The sequence below is a fragment of the Dasypus novemcinctus genome, chromosome 4, assembly GCF_030445035.2.
Source record: "Dasypus novemcinctus isolate mDasNov1 chromosome 4, mDasNov1.1.hap2, whole genome shotgun sequence".
NCBI lineage: Eukaryota > Metazoa > Chordata > Mammalia > Cingulata > Dasypodidae > Dasypus > Dasypus novemcinctus.
The window spans coordinates 63,680,712-63,705,236 of record NC_080676.1 but is presented as its reverse complement, the minus strand read 5'-3'; the positions used below and the strand labels follow the sequence as shown (position 1 = coordinate 63,705,236).

General features: G+C 39.0%; 1 protein-coding gene across 8 annotated transcripts in view; it reads right to left on the bottom strand.

Moving 5' to 3' along the window:
- The window catches only part of LPP (LIM domain containing preferred translocation partner in lipoma), a 715,716-nt gene that overhangs the window by 370,706 nt on the left and 320,485 nt on the right, over positions 1–24,525 (bottom strand). For 6 of the 8 annotated variants that reach the window (XM_071214679.1, XM_004467196.4, XM_023591335.3 and 3 more), the window contains one exon: positions 1,558–1,683. In XM_071214679.1, the coding sequence (XP_071070780.1) occupies positions 1,558–1,683 (126 nt within the window). The remainder of the gene's footprint in view (positions 1–1,557; positions 1,684–24,525) is intronic. The other 2 variants (XM_071214680.1, XM_071214681.1) reach the window with 1 other exon arrangement.

The following is a 24,525-nucleotide window of genomic DNA, read 5'->3' as shown; positions in this document are numbered from 1 at the left end:
GTCTGTTTTGCCTTGTGCCCCCAGAGAACTAACAGTCCCATTATATGTCTAGAAAAGGTAATGGAAATATTTCTAAAGAAGAAAGCACTGTAGCCTTATGTGCACAGTAGTGTCGAAATGACTGACAACAGAGAGGCAGAACTTGTTCTTAATTTGAGAACTTTGAAAAGGAATCATTGTTAATATAGAAGCTGTTGCTTAAGATTTGGAACCGAACTCAAAATGCCGTATGCACTGTCACACAGTCAAGCAAACATCACACAAGAACCAAACAACAATAGAGAGACAACAGTGCCTGTCCAAGGTTTGTATCCGGAGTTCTGCTGGCTGTCTTTTGAGGACTCAGCAGCCCTGAGACAGAACTTGCCATTCACCCAATAAATACTCAGAGAGGCAGAGAATGCTCACTAGCATAGGAAGGTCAGCTTTTACAATGCGGATGATAAACTCAGATGCAGAAAAACAGTCCTGCTCTGAAGAAAACAAAGGAACACAAAGAAAAACTGACAACATGGTACCATTTATTTATGCTTCCAAATCAAGTTCATTGCTATCACAAAATTCTGGTTAGACTGGGGTGAAACTAATATATTCAAACTGCTAGAAGCAATATAAGGGAAACGGACTTTGGCCCAGTGGTTAGGGCGTCCGTCTACCACATGGGAGGCCCGCGGTTCAAGCCCCGGGCCTCCTTGACCTGTGTGGAGCTGCCCATGCGCAGTGCTGATGCGCGCAAGGAGTGCCGTGCCACACAGAGGTGTCCCCCGCGTAGGGGAGCCCCACACGCAAGGAGTGCACCCGTAAGGAGAGCCACCCAGCGCGCAGGAGGGAGCAGCCTGCCGAGGAATGGCGCCGCCCACACTTCCCGTGCCGCTGACGACAACAGAAGCGGACAAAGAAACAAGACGCAGCAAAAAGACACAGAAAACAGACAACCGGGGGAGGGGAATTAAATAAATAAATAAAAATAAATCTTAAAAATAAATAAATAAATAAATAAATCACTTACAGCCTTTGGAAAAAAAAGTGAAGAAAATGGGTATACTCCTCAGTGTAAAAATGCCACTTTTAGGAAGCTGAGGAAGGGATATAGCTCAAAATAAAACACATATAGAGCATGTCTATTGTACCATTAGTTATAACAACAAAAACTGGAGACAAAATTAATATCTAATAGAAGGAATTTCTTTACAAGACATATAGCCCCTCACCTTTACCTCATATGGGCATGTTAAATCATTTTCTGAAGACTATAACAGATATAAAGCATCCATACAGGAAAGCTAGAAAAAGGCTAGTGCAGTGCAATAAGAAGTATGTTCTTTCATAAAAATTTTGTGTAATGTTATGTGAGGTTTAAAGACAATACTAATAAAAGCAATTAAAGAAGTTTCTGCTTGTTAAATAACCCAGGCTGATATTTAACAGCAAGACAAACCACTGGAGCTGGTAAGAGCAAAAAATATCAAAGGGCTAGAAAAAGAAATCTGTTCTTTCAGAGAAGAGTAGAATATCTATGGCTGGAAATGTGGAGAAACATTTACGGGAAGCACTTACTTGTGGAGGCCGAGGCTTGTATGGGGAGCTGCACTCTAGGTCAGCCAAGATACTGGTCAAGGAGTCGATCTCAGCATCCAGGCTGGAGCGTCTTTCCTCAAGGGTCTTCCCTCCAGGATTAACCTGCTATATGCAACACAAACAAATATTTAAAAAGGAATTTTCCAGTTTCAATTAGTATTAGAATGATTTCAGACTTACCAGTTACATGGTCAATCTGTCCAAGCGCTTTAACTCATTTTTTTTTTTAATTTTAGTTTTTATGAAACCCCCATGAGCTAGGCTAGAATAGGATTATTCTTGCTTGACAGATAATAAAACTAAAGCAGATGTAGGTGATTTTCTAAGGTCACAAACTCAGTCTCTGTTTAATATAGAGAAAGTAAATAAATGCTTCCATCGCTACCTCAAGGAGCAGATCTAACCAGTGAGAAATCACGAGCTCCTTGCATTCAGAAACCATCACAAAGAATATTGTCATGTTAGTTGAAACAGGAAGGGACAAGTGCAGGAGACTGGCCATCCTGGAAAAGGAACCAGAATTCAAAGACCTGAGGATATGAAAGAGTTGATGAGGATAGGAATCAATGTGTACCCGCAATGTGTTTGTGTGTGTGCATACGTGTGATGCCAAGTCACAGGGGATGCACCTGTAAAGTGATTAGATGGAGACTGCTTAGATTACTAGGCCAAGGGACTTCTGCAAAAGCATGTCACAATGATTGCTAATTATGAAGTTAGGGATCTAAAGTTATGTTATCAGAGGCAGACTTCTACCTGCACTCAGAATCAATTAGGGAAGAGAAGGCAATAACACTGCCTCAAGGCAATGGCCCAGAATTGTGAGCAGGCTTGGGAAAAAACAAGCAAAGACACAAACAGTTAGCTGGCCCAGATCTTAAGGCAAAGAGATATATAAAGTAGGATGGCCCTAGGATTTGGAAGCAGGGTCAGGCAAAGTTAATCTTTTAAGAAGACAATATAATTATTACCCTGTAAGTGGGTTGGGAGGGTCTTTTGAGATTTTATTAAGAGACCAAAATGTATCCTCAGCAAGATTCAACAGGAATGAAATATTGTGAAGTGACTAATCTGAACTTGTCTGAGGAGGTTAAATATCAGGATAGTGATTTTAAGAATCTAGAAAAACAGATTAGCCAAGCAATCAGAATAGCTCCAGCAAAAACAAAAAAAAAGGGTGTCCTACTAGGCTAGCACTAAGTCTTACGTTTTCTAAGTAAACCTACTATTACAGTAAATATGGTACATCAGGCAATGCTAGCACAAAGGCACTATTAAGATCACTAGATCCTTTTCCCTAGTATCTTGCTCATCAGGCAACTTTTCCTATGTCCTGGAACATACTTAAGGCTCTGTATAAAACTGATCTACTGAGATATGTGGTGTCAGTCACTCTCCTATGAACTTAGCTGGGATGAATGAATCTCTCCTGGACCTGATCTATCCTAGGAGCACTTATAACACCAACTGTCTAGGAATCTATGGCCCCCCAGCCCCTTGGAGCCAAACCTAATGACTGCCACCTGTACCATAAGGCAAATGGCAACCTTGTTTGTAAGCCCTTTTTAAACCTGGGTACCCTTTATCACATTATTTACAGCAGACCTCATGATTTTCTTATTCTGGATAGTTTTTATGACTCCTTTACGTCATTCTCTGGTGCTCATCAAATTTTATTTTATTTTCATAATTTCTAGCACCATCTAACATTATATGTTTATTTGTCTGTTTATTGTTAATCATCCCCCCCCCCAACACACACACAAGAATGTAAGCTTCATGAAAGCAAGGGCTTTCTCTGTTTTGCTCCTCACTGTAACCCTAGGATCTTACATAGGTCCTGACCTGTTAGTATGTGCTCAATAAATATCTTTGAGTAAATGAATAAATAAATGATGACAGACACGTCACAGGTCCATTTAGTGGTCTTCTTCACATCAACATCTTTTGGGTAGAAGCAGCTAGATGCACAACAGAAAGTAGTGATGCTCTAATAAATGACATAAAAAGGGAACCAAAGAGTCACAGTATGTTTGTGTTTGTATATGTGTGCACGTATGTATGTAAGTGTGTATGTGGGGGTGTATATGTGTATATGTATGTGTGAATGTGTACACATATGCAAGTTTGTGAATGTGAGAGTGTATATATGTGGAGGTGTGTATGTGTATGCATATGTGTGCAGGTGTGAATGTGTATGCATGTGTGTTTGTATATATGCATTTCAACCTGCATGGTACGGAGTTCCAGGATGGCCCTGTGAAAATTAGGAGAATTTTCTGAGCTTTCCTGCCTCAATCAAAGATAGAAATCAGTGATATGGTTGTGTTTTCTTATGGTCTGAATCCCAAGTTTGACAAAACCATCTAAGACCACCAGGTTTCTGCCCTAGGAACAGATGTTTTCAAGATGTCAAGCTCTCTCTCAGAGGTGATTTCATCTTTATCCAATTGAGATTTAAAAAGCATGAAGGACTGTGGTATGATTAAAGAAAATAAATCCCTTTAACATTTAAAACTCATGTGAACATTCTAGGCTATTGGAATCCTGGTGCAACAAGAAGAATTAGGGTACTAGTATAACTTAAGGCACCTGAGAAATTATGTACTTATTTCCCTTGTGTGCAGATACACACTATTATTACAAATATGAATACAATAAGTGTATTTCCACACACTCATAGGCAGCACAATTTATTGATAAGTGGGAGACTTAGAGTCTGGTTAAATTCTTCCCTGGGACATTATTTCCTCTTTTAAAAAATGAGAACACCATCACCTGCCCTATCTAAGTCAGAGGGACATTACAAGATTCAAATATAATGGATGGAAAGTGCTTTGTAAATTGCAAAGCACTGAAATCACGATGACTTTCATAAACAGCATTGGCAACCAGAAACTATAAATTAATATAAATAAAATAGTTCTTATAAATTATTCTCCTTCTTAAGAGAAGCATAACTCATTAAGTGTTTTCTTGGTTATCAGAAAAGATATACGATTTGATCAGGTCTTCAATATCTGCACTATACTGTAACAGAAAGCATATCAACTATAATAGTCAACCACAGAGAGTCAAAAGTTGCAGAATTATCAAATTATCCAATGAAACAAGTGATTATGGTATGCAACCAGTCTGTGGGTTTAAGACTTCAATTGGTTTCTAGCCTCCTCATTCTCCCTCTGTCTTAGTTGGGACTGCTCTCATTTTCAGTTTCTTATATTAGGTTGATGCAGTTTAGCAAATTGCTGTCTAAACATGTGGGATTCTGCTTCGAGACCCCTTGCTACCCTATCTGATGTTATGATAAAAGTTTCACTTCTAAATTTCAATACCCATTAGGGATTAGAAAAGGTCTCTGTTTCACCTGAGTCTCTAGTTCATGCCTCATTCAAATAATTGAAGTCCTATGTCCACCAGGAATCCTCTTGGTACTCCTACCCACTTTCTCAGTAACTTCAGGCTCAGGCGATACCTTGCTATTCTCAAAACCTTATATTAGAGGCTGTCACCAAGCTTGATATGTCACCAGCTCACCCAGACTCACCAAACTGCCTGCTCCTTTACTCCCTATCACTGTCTCTTACCCAGTCATCCAGCTGATGGTTAAATAACAATAAGGAAGATTCCCTTGATTCTTCGCCTAACTCTTCTTATAGCTACCACATGCCATCCTATCAAGTGGCCATTGAAATAGTAACAATCCCCACTCTCTTCAACTTTAGTTAGAAAGATTTCATTGTCTTAGTCTGGGTTCTGCCAAAAAGTAAAGCCCAAGGAGAGGGCTAGCATGAAGGTTTGCAATTTGGGAATCAGTCCCAAGGAGCAGTAGTGAGGGACTAGGAAGAGGGAAGGAGGGAAAACCAATTCAAGGGTGCAGTATTGAGCTGTCAGCACTGTGGACAAATAGGGGTCTGTCCTCCTGGAAGCCCTTTGAGCAATGCCTCAGATCTTCACCTGAGGGATGGAAGAGGAGAATATATACCCTGAGGCTCCAGTGCTCCCTTGGCTGAGAGTTTTCCCATTGGGTTTAAGTCTCTCACACCTACTTATACCAAGATGTAGTGTGGTGGCAGAAAAACACAGAACAAAAAGTAAGAGAAATGTAATGCAGTTGAAGAAAGGTACGATCACATCATTCCTGTGCACAGTTTGTTGCTTCAGCAATGGCTAGTGTAGGAAGGTGGGATAAGAGGATGAGATGTAAGGTACAGGAAGTGTCTGATAAGTCCAACGACCAAGTCCTTTAACTAATAGCTACAAAACCTATGAATATATTGCTCACAATATTTTCCAGAAGATATTTCTTTTCAATCATTGAGGAAATATGCATAAGAAGAAAACTCACCAATTTTCAGTTGGGGTTTATTATAACTTAGAAAAAATCATAATTCACATGCCATCATTAGAATTAGAGTGAAGACCACCCCATTTTAAGTACAGAGGAATATAATCTAAAATGAGAGACCAGAAACAAAAGAGAAAAAAATGCCATTTCCAAGAGTCTGAGTTTGGATGGGTCATTTTTTACACAAAAGAATTGCCACAAGTGACAACAAGGAGTTGTTATAAGGATAAGATGAACTCATACATGTCAAATGCTATTCACAAGTATTCAATAAATGTTAGTTATTGAATTATTACCTTTAATATTGTCTCAAAATAAATTCTTTGGTTAACATAGCCAGTCAATTCAGTATGTAACTTTTTTCCCTCCCCCTCCCTGACACTGCTGTTTTTGCTGTCTCTGTCCTTTCCCTGTGTGATCTTTTGTATCGATTTCTCTTTTTGTCTTCTCTTCTCATCTTTCTCCTCTAGGATTCACTGGGATTCAATCATGGGGACCTCTGGTGGGGAAAGAGGTTCCCTGAATTTGCACCACCTCAGTTCCTGGTCTCTACTGTGCTTCACCTTGACTCTCCCCTTGTCTCTCTTCTGATGTGTCATTATCTTGCTGTGTGACTCATTTGTGCAGGGCACTGGCTCACCACATGGGCACTTGCACAGGCATGCATGTGGGCACTGGCTTGATGCGTGGGCACACTTTCTCTTCTTTTTCACCAGGAGGCCCTACGGATCGAGCCCAGGTCCTCCCATATGGTAGGCAAAAGCTCTATCACTTGAGCCATATCCACTTCCCAGGCCCTTGATTTTGATGATTGAACTTTGAATCTTTTCTTGTGAAACTGAAACTTAGCTTATTGTTATATATTGTCTAAGAGTTAACTCCTGAAAGCCTCCTTGTTGCTCAAATGTGGCCTCTTTCAAAGCCAAACTCAGCATATCAACACATTACCTTCCCCCCCTACATGGGTCATGTCTCCCAGGGATGAGCCTCTCTGGTACCAAGGGATTACTACCAAGTGCCACCTAATGATCTATCTGGAAAAAAAACCTTTACCAAAAAGGGGAAATATTAAATACAAATGAGTTTTTACGGCTAAGAGATTTCAAAAGTGAGTCAGAAAGTCATTCCAGAGGTTGTGATTATGCACGTCTCAGAAGGATCTCATTGACTCTCACAGTAAACAGTGCCTCAAATAGCAGGGCACCTGAGGGCTCTAGAGACATCTAGACACTATAGGCAGGGGAGACCATCTCAGGAGTTGGCACCCTATCAGTGGGCCTTATTTTGGAATATATGTTCTCCAATGGATCAGAGTTAGACTCATTTAGAGTTTCTGTATACATGGCTCTTCTGCCCCTTCTATTTGAACATATAACTAGCACTAAATTCATTAAATGTATGTCCCAGGGACTGAAATCTTCATTCTCTTCATGTCAATTGAGCCCTGAATCTCAGTAGAGTTGCAACACCTACTCTCCAGTTCACTGGATACACCTTGTACCACTAAAAAAAGCATGATGATAGACAACGCCCATCCCAAAAACAGAGTATCTGCAACTGCAAGCAAGACAGTTCCATCCACCTGCCCCAGGGGATCTAAGCCCTCTCTCATTGAGAAACAGAGTGAGTGAGCATCACCATCCCAAAATCCTTAACACTGAGGAATGAACAAACCTAAATATATAAATAGATATTATTATTCTAGCAGTGGAAGAACTTGTATCATTGATATAAAGGCAGCAGTCACCAGAGATTCTGAGGGGAGGTAGAGGGAAGATTGGGTATAACATGGGGGCATTGGGGGAACATTGGAATTGTCCTGCATGACAATGTGGTATAGAAGCCATTACACATTTTATCAAAACCTATAAAATTATGTGAGGCAAAGTAATATAACATAAACTATAGTCCATGGTTGTCCTATACGTGTTCATCAATTTTAACAAATGTACCAACCTAATGAAAGATGTTGTTAATGGGGGACATTGTGGGAGAGGGAGGGGGGCAGTATTTGGGAATCTCCTATACTTTTGATGTCTCATTAATGTAATCCAAAGCTTTTTTTTAAATTAAAAAAATACAATTTTAAAACAAAACAAACAAGCAAAAACACTGTAGTCTGCATATCCAAGGTTGAACACATGACCAAGGTCTATACACTGGCCAGTGGACTTAATCAATAACCTGTGCCGAAAAGAATAGGCTAGGCAAATAAAACCCCTCTTATAAATCTGAACTAAAAAACACATAAAGAAACTGTCATAAAGACGAACTGTGACCATCATAAGCCAATAAGATGACATATATGGCTAATTCTTAACAATCAGAATGTCTATGAAGAAAAGGCAGTTGTAACTGGAAAGAGGAGAATAATGGGTATGCAAATAATAAAAGAGAAGTAGAGGATTAGAAAGAGAAGAGAGAGGGAGGAAGGAAAAAAGAGAGGAAAGAGAGATGGCAAAAGTCTATCCTCAGATCTGACCCCACCCCTGACCCTTCCGGTACCTGGTCTCCTCTTTGTAAATCCTTAGGTAAATCTCTTTACACTGAGATATTCCAAGGGCGCTTCTGTTTCTACATAACGGGCCTTACAGAAATGGCCAGCATAAGAACCACTCATTCTCGGGACTCAGAGCTGGAAACCAGGTCTACTCCTGACACCATCAAGCAATCACTTTACCATTTTAGAGCTCAACTCTTCTGTAAAATGAGGACTATGAACATTCCAGGTGTTCTTTTATATGTTTTAAGCTTTCATATTTTATGAGTCTATAATGACATTTCACAACTTGCCTGCCATTATCTTTCCTGCCCTCTAGCAACGAGACACAAACTCAACTGTGTTGGGCCAGTATGATGTCTTTAGGACAACTTGGTTTTAAGTATGATCAGAGATACGTTCAAAATAGTCAGTACTGAGTACTCATAAGCAGCCTTCTCTTCACTGTTCTCTGCAGATAATAAAGCAAAAATAAATAAATAAAAATTAAAAAACACAACCAAACCAAACAAAACCACAAAAAAACTTTTATTTTCACTATACTTATCTACCCACTGAATTACTTCTACTGATTTATATTACTTATAAAATGAAAATATTTACAAGATACTTTTAAAGCAGCTCCTCACAATTAAAATAAAGACCAATTTGCATGATAATGGCTATATAATAATACAGAAAAATACCACGCATATGTTCACCTATAAAAAAGGAGCCATGAGTGACCACAATAAAATTAATTATTTGAAAATCAATTGACATTTGGCATCAGCCAAACTCTCTGGTGAAAATGAAAATGAAATGAAATGATACATGGTTTAATAAACATTATACCAAGTTGTCTTTGCTGCACTATATATGTGTGTGTGTATGTGTGTGTTTAGGAAGTACATCCATTTGAATTATCTATAAAATATTCACTAATTCATCTAGTATCATGACATTTTTCCCTGGAATTCTTTGCATAATATAATAATGAAATAATAAAGTAGTAAACAAAAGTTTTAAAAGGTAGCAGGGGTAAAAGCCTAGCTTGGATTCCAATTAAGAAAAGTTTAATTTTTAGGGGGAGGGACAATGATGGCTTAAATTTAAGGATTAAATAGAATTATTCAAATGGTTTTCTTCCCCACCACAGCATGCAGTAGCAAATAGAACATGCCAAGTGGTTTTGTTTTAAAAGCTCATGCAAGACAGTTTCCTTATTTTGCATTTTGATAACAGGATACCAATGAGTTGTGGCATGATAAATTTCAAAAGTCACTTTCTCATGTTCCCCAACAATACAAGAGAAATAACCAGAAGCAAATGTTTGCCTACTTAGACATTTGATGTTAGCTTTATTTATGGGCTCATCATAAGAAATTTTTACCCCTTCAATCCTTTCATGACCTCTTAAAATGTTACTAAAATTGGAAACTGAGAAAAAGTGCTCAGTTCCCATGTCCTGTATTACATGTCTTATGGCCAAAGCTATAAAGGAAAAGAAGTATGCCACTGAAGTGGATATGGGAAAAATCCCTTTAAACATTTGTGGTTCAGACTCTATGTGCTGAGTTCTATCAATCAGGATTTGTGATAAAGAATGCTAGAACAGTAGGAGAGAACAGAATATAGATAATTAGCATAGAAAAGGGAGCACAAACTCATGACATATTTGAAACCAGGACTTTAAGGAGCTATTCCAACATTTTCATTCAAAGATAATAAATTCACTCAAAGAGGTAATTTAAACTCTCCAGGATAATAATTCAGTAAAGGGGCTGAATAGGATAAAATCTTATCACTTTACACTATGTATACCTCTCCAAGGTGATATCACATACATTATTTCAATGATTCTTCTTAAGAACTGATGAATTCAGGAGGAAGGTTATTCCCATCCCATCTTCCAGATGAGAAAACTTTGTGAGAGAGAGGAGCACAGGCACTGTCCAGGGATTTCCAGCCTTCCAGCCTTCCAGCAAGGTCAGCAGAAGTAGGGGAGAAGAGCCTATCCTCAAGCCGAAGGCAATGTGGGCATAGGGTGCACAGCAAATGCTATAGGAGTTCTGAGATAGGAGATGTCAGAATGGGTTGGAGACACTAGAATCAGAGACATGAGAGACAGGATGAAGCTTAGATAACATCTATTAAGAGTAGATGATAGTATCAAAAAAGGAATCAAATGACCTGAAAGCTTAAATGATTAACCAAAGGTCAAACAGCAAACAGATAATGCATCCCACTGATCTGAGTCAATGTTCCCCAGTCCCCGTCCTCCCCCACAAAACAAACTGTCAAATGAAAGAAGACAGTACTGTGACTTTCTCAGGAGAGACTCTGAAGTTCACTAATGCCAGAACAGAATTCTGAATATTTAGAATTTTCGACTCAGAGAAATGGTATTTGTGATTCAGCAAGTGCATCCATAGAATTCTCTGTAGTGAATGGGTAGGTGGGTGCATAGGAATGGGGGGATGAAAAAGTACTAGACTGGATATTTTGTTCTGGCTCTACCATAATTTAGTAGGGTTCAACTTCCAAGTGCTATATACCTGGGGGCAAATTGCTTTCCCTTTCTGAGCTCCTGTTTTCTCAACAACAAAATAAGGGGGTTGATGTGAAGATCTAAGTTTTCTTTCAGTTTAAAAGTTTGGTCATTCTAATGCATTCACAAACAAATTGTATGACATGTTAAGGAGCTTAGTTTTTCTGTTTTTGTTGCCATTTTTTCACTTAAACTCACGTTCTGAAACCAAATCACTCTTTCTATTTAGTATAAATGTTCTTTTGATAGTAGAAAATCAGAAGACGTAGAGCGGAGACCAACAAGCGATCTGAAATACCCATTTCAAAAATAGGATCACTGATAACTTTAAGGAGAAGTTGCATTCAGTTACATTGTTCTGAATGCCACTAGCTGATTGATGGAAATGGAGAAAGACAGTTGGAAGTGACAGCATACTAACAAGCAGGAGGAGGGAAAAGGCAACATACACATTATGTCTTATCTCAAAAGCTAAAGAAGGGAAAAGATATGGGGGGGATTATCTAAAATGGCAGGAGTCATATTTTCTAACAATAAAAGTTGCATCAGCTACCTAATAAGCATCCTAAATCTGTTTATCATTTTCTCTTTGTTGAATTTCCTGTTCTCATACAGTTCTGGGAAATATCCTATGAGCCAGCAGCTTTGTTAATAAACTACTCGGTCCACAAAATGTACTGTGTACAGTCTGGGACACAGCCAATGGTGGGAACATGGGAGAAGAAAATCATAGCTCCCTCAGCATCACCATTATCAACGGAGAATTGCTTAAGTTTAAAAAAGCACTTTCATAAATATTGTTCATTGCATTCTTGCAACAATCACAGAGATTAGTAGGTATTTTTATCCCCATTACACAAATGAGGATACCAAGTATCATAAGGAAAAGAGACTTTTCCAGGGTCACTCAGTAAATGGAAGAACAAGAACTTGGGACTAAAACGTTCCACTCCAAAGTTCATGGTTTATACATGACACCCAGGCTGGAAATGCAAAATGGGGAAAGTCTTGCCTTCAAGCCTCAAACTGGAGATAATATAGACCTAATAGATTATCAAGAATTAGATCAGACCTATAAATACAGCTAAAAGTCATGCTTCAGTCCTCTCCTTTGCCTTTCAGCTCCCCACTTAGCAGAGTTTTCATTTACTTTTCCCATAAACATTTATCAAATACTCAGGATACATTGATGTGAAGGAGAAGTAAGAAGGGAAGGAGGGAGGAAAAGGGGGAGGGAAGGAGGGAGGGAAGTGGTTTTCTGCCCTCCAAGTGCTTATAACTACATTACAGAGCTTAGTTTATACACAAATAACTAAATTATAGGGAAAAATACAGGTGGCTAAGTCTTAAACTATATTAAACACAAAATGCCAGAGCAAATAAATAAATGAGATAAAGAGAAAGGGAGAGAGAGAGGGAGAGCAGCTAAATAGAGAAATCAGAAAGGCACATGAAAACAGTGAGAATTAAGAAGACCTTGAATGGAGAAAAATATTAAGATATTTACCCCATAAATATAGGAGGAATCCTGCAATATGTAAAAGAACTTGGCAAATACAAGTGTGCCTTAGGTAAGAACAGAGTAAGATCAGACTCAAATGGTCAGCAGTGTTCAGGCTATGAGGTGTGCAAAACCTGGCACATAAGGAACTTGGCCCTTGTTCATGGTACAGCTCTCTAGATGATACACACAGCCCCCATCTTGAAGCACAGGGTGGACGGGGCGATTGTATCCCAGGACTTAGTGTTGATGTGGGAACAAACACACAGTATGATTCAACTATATTTTAGGCAATGCACAGACAATTTACATTAACAACACTCCCAGCAACAATTCCTTTTTTAATGAAAAAGACCACCACTGATGAGTACTAGAACATATCAGAAAGCTATATATTCACCTTAATCAGGAACAAATGTGAACTCACAAGACAAGAAATGTGGTCCAAGCTCACAAACATTCCTGCTTTAGACTCAGGGAATACAAATAAATAGATTACTATGCAAAGATCGTTACTTTGGTAGTTGGAGGCTGAAGTAAGTCTAAAGGATGTAGGAATTATGTGTCTCAAACCTCACTATTCTTGTCTCTACTTAAAAAGTCTTTTATCTACTCCAAAGTTCTACTTATACTTCATTTCAGGGTTTCCTGAGAAATGCTTCCTTTTTCATAGAATATTCAGAGTTAAGCAATAATAAAATGTCTGTTATTTGCTTAGCAACAGCTGGGTACCTAGTCTGTATTAAAGAAACAAGACAATAAAGGAAAACCGAAAAGCTGAACCTGTCATTTTCATCTTCTCTTCTCTCCTCTCCCCTGGTCTGATGAGAACATTTTTCTTTACGTTACATCCCACTTAAACAAGGTCTAGAGACACAGTATCTTTGAGCTCCCTCAGTACCATGACACTTTCCATCTATGCTTCAAACTTGAAGTGAAATCTGGGCACCTACCCCATCAACTTTAAGGATTTAAAGCAGTGTGGAATGGAAGAATAATAATACAAACCCTTCAAGGATATTATGAAAACATGCTAAGAGAAGGTACTGGGTACCACAAGCCCAGGTGAACGCTAAGTGTGCAGTGGGTCTTCTGTACATAGTAGATAGTAAGTGGCGTGCTGTGTAATTGAGAACACAGGATTATACCAAGTGAATTTTACTAGATCCTGCAGCTATTAAAAAAAAAAAAAAGCCTTGCTCTCATCTCAGGGTAAGGCTAGATTCTGATGACCAAAGACAGGTCTTAAACCCAGAGAATTCTTGGATCTTGAAGGGAAGCTGAGCCTCTTCTGAGGACTATCTATATCAGAAGTACCTTAGATGCTCCTCCCCAGATTTACCAAACCTAAATCTTTGGGGTCAGGGCCCTAGTAACCTGCATTTAACAACCCCTCTCAAGCCTCCCAAATTCTTTTCCACACTAAATTTGAAATCTGCCAGCCTAAAATTTGGCTGCCTCGTGCTAATCCAAGTGCTAACAATAACTGGAACAATTTAATTAAAATCCCACAACCCTGAATGCATCTGATGGAGAATTCTTTACTAATGTATTCTAACCCAGTTCCCAGGGACGGAAAACATACTTTTCTCTCATTTGACAGTTCTGTGTTCTCACCCACAGTGCCAACATAGCAAACACAATCTACTTCACTTCTCTTCATTTATAGAAATGGCAAGGACGTTTACCACCTCGAAGGAGTGCTGTGAGTTTCCATTTATTGGTGTTTATAAAGTCTTCTGAGTGTTCTGATAAATCAACTATCAGTTGGCATTATTCATAGCACCCTGTAGGAGCTAAATACATATTCAGTTAAAAAACAATGACAACAATCCGCAATATCCACAAATTAGCATTAATTATAGCAATGCATTATTCTCACTATACTGTCATAGTTTTATCCAGGCAGAATTGTGTAAGTCTGGAGACTGTATCGTCCTTCTCATTAACTCATTAACAAGGGCAATCTTTGCTTAGTGATATCAACATATCCTCTAGTACCATTCACATTTCACTTGCCTCCAAGATTTCACTCTCAGAGGACCTTTCTATCTGGAAAATACCAGGGCAGGAAGCAAATAAATCTCCCTTGAAGAGTCAGACTCCTGCAAAGTATCCGGACTCCTTCCTCCCTTGCTCTCCAAATTGTTCTGGAATCTAGCTCCCCCTCTCCATTACCATGGCCACAGCCTTGGTTGGGCCCAAGTCTGCCTCAATGGCCTGCTGCAGTCCACTCCAAGCCAATTCTGAGCAGCCAAGCTCTGCTATATTACAGCAATCAGTCTAAATGTGGAGTACAACATTTTATTCATCTGCTTAAGGCTCTTTGTTGTTCCCTAATGATAATCATTCCAGTCTCAGGTTAGAAAAGTCCCCAAAATACCAAACAAAAGCACTAATTAGAAATCAATTCATTCAAATGAATTGGAGGAATGGCAGAAAGACACTCAGGGAAACTTTTACCAGGGAGAGACAGGAAAAAGAGAAACCCAGGCAGAAGGAATAGCTAAAGCAAGAGGACTACAATGCTGTATATTCCTCTGTCTACCTGGTTCAGGGGTCAGCTTTCTTCAGGGGCAACAATCTGCTGGCTGGCCAAGTGGTCCTCTGAACGAGGACAGATGTCCTTGCCTTTGCCAGTCTCCCCTGACCCGTCTTGGGCATCACAGCACATCATGCTGTTCTAGGTTTTGCTGACTCCAGTCTCTTGCTCTGCATGAGCCTTTGACATGCATAGTTGAGGTTATGGATTCTGTGCCTAGTGGGTTTGAGGTTTCATCAAGAGGAAAAGAGGGAACTTATATGATTTCACTGAGTAACTATTTTCACTACAAAAAAAATTCCCGTATTTATTTTTTCCCCCTTTTGAAATGGCACTAAGGAAACACATGCCAGACTGCCATGAACAGGGGCCGTACTTTCCAAACAGTAGCAAGAACTAAAAATAGAAAAGCTTGATTTGCTCAAGATGTATATAACTTCCTCTAGCATTTCCTTTCCCCACCACACTAAGTCAGCACATAGAAGTGGCACATGTTGAATCCTTTGCCTGCTTACAACAGCATCACAAGGGTGATAAGCCCATGTATAGTACATATCCCATAGAAATTTCTCAAAGAATTCCTGTGACCAAGTCAAAGACTGAATGGGAGAAGCGGACTTGGCCCAATGGATAGGGCATCCGTCTACCACATGGGGGGTCCACGGTTCAAACCCCGGGCCTCCTTGACCCATGTGGAGCTGGCCCATGTGCGGTGCTGATGTGCCCAAGAAGTGTGCCCTGTAAGGAGAGCTGCCCAACGTGAAAGAAAGTGCAGCCTGCCCAAGAATGGCGCCACACACACACGGAGATCTGACACAACAAGATGACGCAACAAAAAGAAACAGATTCCTGGTGCCGCTGATAAGGACAGAAGCGTCACAGAAGAACACACAGCAAGTAGACACAGAGAGCAGACAATTGGGGGGGAGGGGAGTAATTTTAAAAAAAAAAGAATGAATGGAGCAATCAATCCACAAGTGTCAACCAAGAAGCTACTCTATGTTCCTTTAATGCAATAGGGACTAAGGGCAATACAGGAATAAGAGATGTGACCCAGCCTTCAGGTTGTCTCTAAAATGCGAGTGAACTAAGACTAATGGGAAAAATACAGGCCTGGAAGTCCAGAAGCCTCCAGCTGGGTTTGGGGCCAGCTCTCCTAGTAACAGTGCCACCATGGGCAATACTCTTAAGAGACTGGGGCCTCCATTTCCTCATCTGAAGGAAGATGAACATCTATAATTTATAATTTTAAATTATTTCTTCAGGCCTTGCTTATGTTATATTTTGATGCTGGTGTCATGATAAATAGTTTGGGGACAGGATGAATATACGTGAAATAATTATATCACCTCACAAAGAGGCATAACTTAAGTGGCAGTATTACCAAACAGCATTAACACTTACTGAGCCTTTATTACAAACTAGACACTGCTGGATACTTTATGTACATGATCTCATTTAATCCTCAAAAGAACTTTCTAAGACGTTATTATTCCCATTTTGCATGTGAAGGTGGGTAACTTAAAGGCATGCAGCTGGTTAAGTAATGTAAATAGAGCTGCTAGGCACTAAAGCCTGGATCATGCCCTACACCACATTACACAGCTCAAAGAGTCAGGATGCAGAGAAGGAGAGAAGCCAGAGGGGTCAGAAGCTGATGAGGAAGAAATAGGATTTGAATTAGACTTTTAATAATAGGAAAGGTTTCTGACCTGTTGGGAGAGATGAGGACGAGCCAAGCAGCAGGAAAAACACAAGGAAATTTAATTTAGTATGTGAAACTGACAATCAGGACATCAGCCTCCTAAGAGTGAGGACTGCAAGGAGCACAGTGGGAGATAAGGTGTGTTTTATAGGGTGAGGGAGGTCATGGAGTACTCTGAAAATCAACCAGGAGAGGAAATTTAATGTGGCAGGCAATAGAGAGTCATAGGAAGAAAATAACATGTTTTGAAGATTAATTAGTTAGGAGCATGCAGCTGGAATGGAAAAATAGAATCAAGGCAATGAGCCGATTGTGATATGGATAAGATGATGGATGGAAAAGTGAAGACACTGAAGCAAAACTGAGAATCATTTTCAAGCCAGAATATAGCAGATCTTGGTGACAAATGCATGAAAGAAGCAAGACAAATCAACAATAGCTACAGAAACTAGAGTTTGGGAAACTAGAAAACATGGAATTGTTTCCATTAAAATGGAAACTATGGGGGAAGATGATGAGTTGAGTTTGGGACATACTGAACATGAAGAAACAGAAGTTATTCCTATGGAAAGATCCTTTGGGTAAATAGCACAATAAGCATTTCAAGTTTGAATTGTTAGGTAAACATTGACTGAAATTAACTCAATGACAGAGTTGTTAATTCTACAGAGAGAAGAAAAGACAGAAGGTCAAAAAGAGAATGCTGAAAAGGACCCAAATTTAGGGAAAGGAAGACAGAAGGGGATCTGGTAGGAGAGAGAAAAGGAATAGTCATAGATGTCACAGAGGAACCAAGGAAGTTTAGATTAATAAAAATCAATGGAGGAGCCAAAGAGTTCAAATCATCAAGTTTATTAATTTGACAGTTGTTGAGGAATCAGGAGGAGTTGCAAAACTATGCAAAAAACATTTCAGGAGAGTTGAAATGAATTATTTCATTTTGGGGCTGTGGCTTAAGTCCCAGATACAGAGAGAAACACAGTGAGGTGTTGGGAAGGGAGGGAGAAGATCTCATTTAATGAATCTGTAATTCAATGAAAATATATTTTTTTGTAGCTTCTATGGCCCAGAACTGGTTTCTATCCCCACTGTGTCAGAAGAGAATTACTAAAGGGGTACTATATGACTTTAAATGAGCTAAAAGGAAATGAAAATAACCCTCTAAGCACATCTCAGCTTATAAAATAGCTTAATATAAAATGATAAAATGAAGTCTCATGTATATGCACAGTGAAATAATCTTCTAGTTATTTCCATATTTTCTATTTAATGCTTTAAACATTTTTTCATGAAATTCCTAATTTTGAGCCAGGTACTCTTGAGGTTCTGAGACAAGTTCTAAGAGGACAGGGCCCTCACTCTTAGGAGCATATACTCTATTACTTCGTGGTTTGAGTCAATAAATCTCTGTTCTGAATAATTTGCTATTCTCTTTTCAATATCCACCATACCATCAAATGCACCATTTAAAGCCATGCAATTATTCATTCCTCTTAATATAGGGGTGATATAATTTCTAAAAGAAATTAATTAAAGCTCAAGGATGTTGAAATATAACGAAATGTATTTTTAAGACAAATCCTTAATTTCCAAAAGATTTATCCTCTAATTTGTACATGAGAATTTGAATCCACTATGAAGAGGTGATATTTTATTACCAAGATATTGAATTTTAGAGCTGAAAAAGATCAAAAAAAGATTATTTAATTCATTCATTGTACAGAGGAAGTTTGTGGTAGCATTTCTTTAGCAAAAAGACAGAAAATCCCCAAGTTTATAAATAGCAAGGGATGGAATCAGTGGTGCACCTTGGGAGTCATGGCACAAACTAAAGAAAAGTGGTAACTACCAGAACCCAGTAGGGAGATCTGTTGGTCTAGAATATCATAATATTATCAAGAGCAAAAAGTCAAGAACAAATATTTACTAAGCATTAGCACGTCAGGCATATATAATGTTCTTTACATGCATTAGCTCTTTGAAACCTCACCATAAATCAAAGACATAGGTACATAATTACCTCCATTTTAAAGATGGGAAAACTGAGGCATGATAAAGTTAAATTACACAGCCACAGTCTTACAGCGAGTGAATAGGGAGCCAGAACCTATAGTGCTAACCATCATACTATGTTGTCCCTCAAATTTTACTTGGCTTAGATGATGCAATCAGCAGAACTTCTTTCCCACTCCTTCCTCACTGAAGCTGAGCAAACTGGAGATAGATTACAAAATGTGGCAATAACTGACCTGATTTCAAGCTACCACAACATAATAGGGAGAGACATTTAGGGTATATAATGAAAGCTAGTCAAACCAACAGTGAAATCACCTATTGAGTTCCTAAGTCCATCCCTTTAACTAATAAAACATTGCCACATCCAGGGAATGGAGCCATTGAGAAGCAGAGGAGGAAGCAAAGAATAGTTGGGGAAACCATGAGGAAGGAAACTGAGAGGGCATGGGAACTCAATCAGAGACCACCAGAGAGGCCTGGCCACAGCCTGCTGCTGCCCTCATGCAGCACATGAAGCGGGGGCTCTGCTACCTGCCTACAGATCCCATAACCGATAGCCTTGAAGGTGGGGTGAGGTTTCCAGGTATGCTTTTGACCTATCTATCTAAGGAAAGCTAATTCTCTGGCCTGCTTTCCTAATAATACACATGGTGAAGACTGCCTGCAGACACCGTGTGGCCACCTCTTCAAAGCACTATTTGATATTCCTTACCTAGATAATGATAATGTTTGGTGTGCAAGCTAGGTAGAGCCACCTGAACAGGAGACCCTGAGCCACCCCAACTACAAATTCTCAACAAATTCAGGTAGATACAGTACAAAGCAAGAGCAGACCATCCCCACAAAAATAAAAACAAAGGAAACAAGCAATAAGAATCCTTACATATCACAGAACTATTGAAAAGGTATAACAGCATGAAGGATAGAGAAGATATATTAGGATTTCCATAAAGAAGAAAAAAGGCATATAAAAGATAAAATGGGTTTTCTTGTTGTTATTTTTCTCCCCAAATAGGAAATTCCCTTAGCTAAAAAAAAAATTTGACTCTTCAGATCAGATTCACTGATGTCAAGGATAAATGTTGGCCAGTGGGAGGACCTGCATCTAGAGTCAATGTATTAAAATTGTTGAATCCCACAAATAAAGCTCACAGACCAAAGAAGAAAAAAAATTACTAACACAGGAAAAGAATCAGACTGACACCAGATTTCTCATCTGTAACACTAAATACTAAATGATAGCAGTGAAATCTTCATAGAATATTGAAGTAAAAGAATTCTACTTGCATCCAAACTTCTCAAATATGAAGGCAAAAATAAGTCATTTTTGGTTATGTAAGGTCTCAGGAACCTTGTAGCCTTCCAAGAAAAAAAAAATCACTTGCTGAAATGCTCTGGCAGGAAAAATTAAAAATAAACAGAAAAGACTCAGAATGATAAATACAAGAAAAGTAAGCAAACAAACAAAAGAAATAGTGCATTAAACAAATAAAAGTTTATTTATAATGAGGTAGTGAAATTTAATGTGAGAAAAGATTTGTGAGAGGGGGTATAAAGTTTAAAAATATTGCTACACATTCTCCAAATCATTTTAGTAAAACTTGGGATTAAAGAGGGAGGAAAAAAGGGTCCAGGCATCATGTATTTATACCAGGAGAGGGAGTCAATGTGCATGCATAATTTTTATTTGATAGACTTGTTTGAAAATATTTTATCTATATTGTTTTATACGTAGAAGAAAACAATAAAGATAATCTTGGCTTTGAAGAGATCATTCAGAATCTTAATGGGAGAGACAAAATGGGATAAATAAAATTCCACTGACTGGGAAAGAACCAAGTATAGTTTCACTTAATTTTGCACAAGAGAAATTTTCTGAAATATACAAGTATCATAATTACTCCTTATATAGAAACTTACTCAGGAGCTAAGGAAAAGCTTAACCTCATTGGTTATCCCTACATAGGGAGAACCAACCACAATCAATTTCCCCTAAGACTTTTCTCATCCAATAATTGACCCTCTTTCATCTGAGTGCATGAATACATCCTAGATGATTTCAAGGAGGAGGCAGCAGTGGTGGCGGCATTGATGGTCATGACAATGTGTGTAATGAATACATTCCACTATCAATCCCCTGGAAATAAAAAAAACACATGGGAAGAGAAATTATGGCATTCCATGGGAAATGTTTTTTAACAACTATAAGCCGACTCCCTTCAAATAAGTTTTGATAAGTTCAGCCAGCAAAAATATCTCTCTTCTTATCTAAATGCCCAATCAGAGGATGATTCAGAGCAAAGGCAGACAGGAAAACGTTGGCATTCGCTCCTACAAAGCCACATCCACCGGACCAGTGGTGTGCCCACGACCCTACCCAGCGCTGCGGACCTGAAAGGAGGTCATCGCCCAGGACCCTGCTGCTGCTGCCGCCGCCGGAGGCAAAAAGAGCCCTGCGGGTTAACTAAGCCTCGATGATCCAAGACCCAAAAGAAGCAAACAATCTCCATAACCTCTTTGGCTCGTTTTCATGGATCAAGCTATGCTTGTATTCTCGCTGTACAGAAAAGACAAGCATTTCAGAGCGGATGAGGTTTTTGCTGATGATTTTGTTTTTGCTCTGGCAACACCGCCCACTACCTTCACTCTTATCTTCGTAGCCTGGATCTCCTTGAGAGCCCAGTTTCCTCCTTCCTCACCACACAAGCAGGCAGCGGAAGGAATGGCCTCTATGGTAGGGTACATCCAAACCATATAAAGCAAGTCCAGCTGCCGATTTTGTGAGCCCATGACGGAATATGACCGTGACTGTGGGCTTGAGTCCTTTGTGTTGCAAGGTAAATTCCTCTCCAGGGACCATGAGAGCAATGGACAAATACTCTCAAGGCACAGGGTCTAGACCCTGTTCTGCTAAATCTTCAACAGATACTAACATTGCCGTTGTTAAATGAAATACACAAATGGTTAAGGGGAAAAGTGATTATAATCTGCCAATTGCTATACACATATATTAGCTCTGAGCTGTTTTCACAAGAATACAAACAAGTTTGCTTAAAAGCTTTTGAAGACTGACTTTTTTTAAAGGTAAGAGTGTAAATGATTAAGGAAATTTCTCTCCTTCCTCCTCTTGTCCATTAACTCTGGGCTTTTCCCCAAACTCAGTCCATAGTCCTCACTTTACTGGGCTCTCACTCACTCCTCAGAAAAGTCATCTCTTCCCATTAATTTACTGATCAACCCCTGAAGGCATATATCACATATCTCTCACCTGACCTGACTGTTCCTTTGAATGGGCATCATTTTCTAAGAGGGTAGGAAGAATGTCAGTGTGAGGAAATTTATAAAGGGCCAAATTTCAGTTCAATAAGCTAAAGAAATGTTTAACAAGTTAAGGAACCACTGATGGTCAGAAGTCTGTTTTTTCAGGTGGAGTGACTAGAGAGTTACACTATAAAACATGGCCGGCCCTCTTGCCTGAATAAATGGAGATGAAACTTAGAAGTGCCCCACCACTGGATAGCAAGTAACTAAAAGATAGCCACGGAGCTAGGCTATCATGAGAGAGAGGCAGTTAGGAGTTGTCAACAGGAGCTCAGGAAGAAAAACCAAAGAAAGATATCCTAAAAAGAGGAAGTTAAATATCAGGGTCCTGAACCCAAAGCCATCATGTATCAGCAGGCAATTTCTGAGGCGCTCAAGACAATCAGAGAATTCAGTACAAACTTTTCCACACATGCAACACATTTCACCTCATTCTGTGTTAAAGGCACCGCCTGGCATCTGACAAGGTCTGAGGAGCCACCCTCATATTTAAAATAATAGCAAACACCTGCAATAAATTGTCAATGGCTGCAGAAAAAACTCCACAAATTCCAGAGTCTGAAAATCTAAGGCCCATCATGGCTACTTTGTATTTTCCTCCCTCTGCACTTGTAGTCTTGCTACTTTATTACTGAAAAACCCATTCAAATTTCAGTTCAGTTGAAATCATTTCCAAGAATCTTTCTTGGAACAGTTCATTTATTTCCCCCACTTGCCACCACTAATACAGGAATTAACTTGTACCTCTGATCAAAGCCTTATGACTAAGGCATAACTTACCGAAAAACACTTTGATTTAAAAGGTGTGTATAAATCTTCCCAAATTAATTCTGAAGTACTGTATCTGATCAGAAGTTTTATCCTTCAACACTGCCTCATCAAAATATCACCCTATACATGTTGTTGACCTGAAAAACAATGAGATTCAAACACCAAAAAGACACTTGAACATATGATCTCCAAGTTCCCCTGCAAACCAGAGATTCTAGGAGACATTTTCTTTCCTTGAAACTACCCTAAGCAATATCATATACCTGCCCTTAGGCTGGCCAAAACATGAAGGAATTATCAACTGTGCCTTCAGATCAGAACAAAACTAACTGATAGTCCCAAGGCACCAAACCCTTGATGCCAAGTTCTAAGGCTATAATCCCCAGCACATGTGCCTGACGTATAGCAAGTATTTAAGTATACCAGAGGAAAGGAAGGGAGGAAGGAAGGAAGGCAGGAAGGAAGAAGTTACTGCTAAATGGTTTTCCATATCTCATAGACATTGAGGTCAAACTGATCTTGACAGGAAAAAAGAGTAAATTCCACATTTGTTTTTCAACATTCATCTTTTCCCATCAAAAGGAGAATTCTCAAAACAAGAATTTGACACTAGATATTGATTTGCCTTTTGCAAAGAACAGAAAAAGTGTATAGCACCTATCAAAAAGTAAGAGAGCCAAACTGCCTAGTCCTTCCAAGCCTTGCAGGCTGATAGAAGATGAAAACAGAACCATGAACACGAGCCATCTTTGTACAGATGGAAAGGTCAAATTCAGAAGTCGTGATTCTCAAATTCATTATGAACTCTGTCAGAAACTACTGGCTCCACACCTCCTTGCATCCCACTTTCCCCATTTGTGAAGCACCTGAAAGGGCTGTAACTCTTTGTCTGGCGCCATAGTTGGACTAGAAGAACTCTGAGGTCCCTTTCACTTCTGAAAATCTTTTAATTCTTATGGTCACAGTTAGTAGGCGTTCTTTTGGCTCCAATCTGAAAATTTGCTGGAAACATAAACAGACTTCTACATAAAAACACACATTTTACCAACTATAATTTGGACTTGGCAACATGAGGTTTCACCATGGTTGAGAGGAAAATGCAAAATTTTTTTCTAGTGATTATATTGCTTTAGGTTACATTATAACTCACATCTAAAGATGGTGCAAGTATGTCCAAAGTGGGGTCAAGTCACTATTGCATCCAAGTCACTACTAGAAAAGGGAAGGACATGTCCATTTCCTTTACAACTTGCCAACAATTTTCCATATGAAAAGTCTCAAAAATAACATGCCTCTGCCTACCAGATTTGTCCTTTTCCATTTGGCAAACTCTATTTATCCTCCTCCCTTCTGTTTTGCAGAACATAAGCCAACAGGGAAATAGGCTTTTTGTTTATTTCCTTCTTCTCCAAAAACAAAGTCATGCCTAGAGTACAGTTATCAGGACAAGGTCCATACGGAAAAAGACTTGGCAATTTTATGAAAGCCCTACATTCAATCATTTTTTTTAATGGAACCATTGGCAAAGTCTTATTATTTGTTGTTGGTGGTGTTACTTTTATGTGGAAATAGTTACTATAACACAAAAATATACAATTTTTAAAATACACAATTTTAAATCCACCTGTGTCTCAATGAATAATAAGATATATAGGTATATTAGCCTTCCTTTAACTTACTAGGAAACTGAAACTTAGACTGGCTCAAGATCAC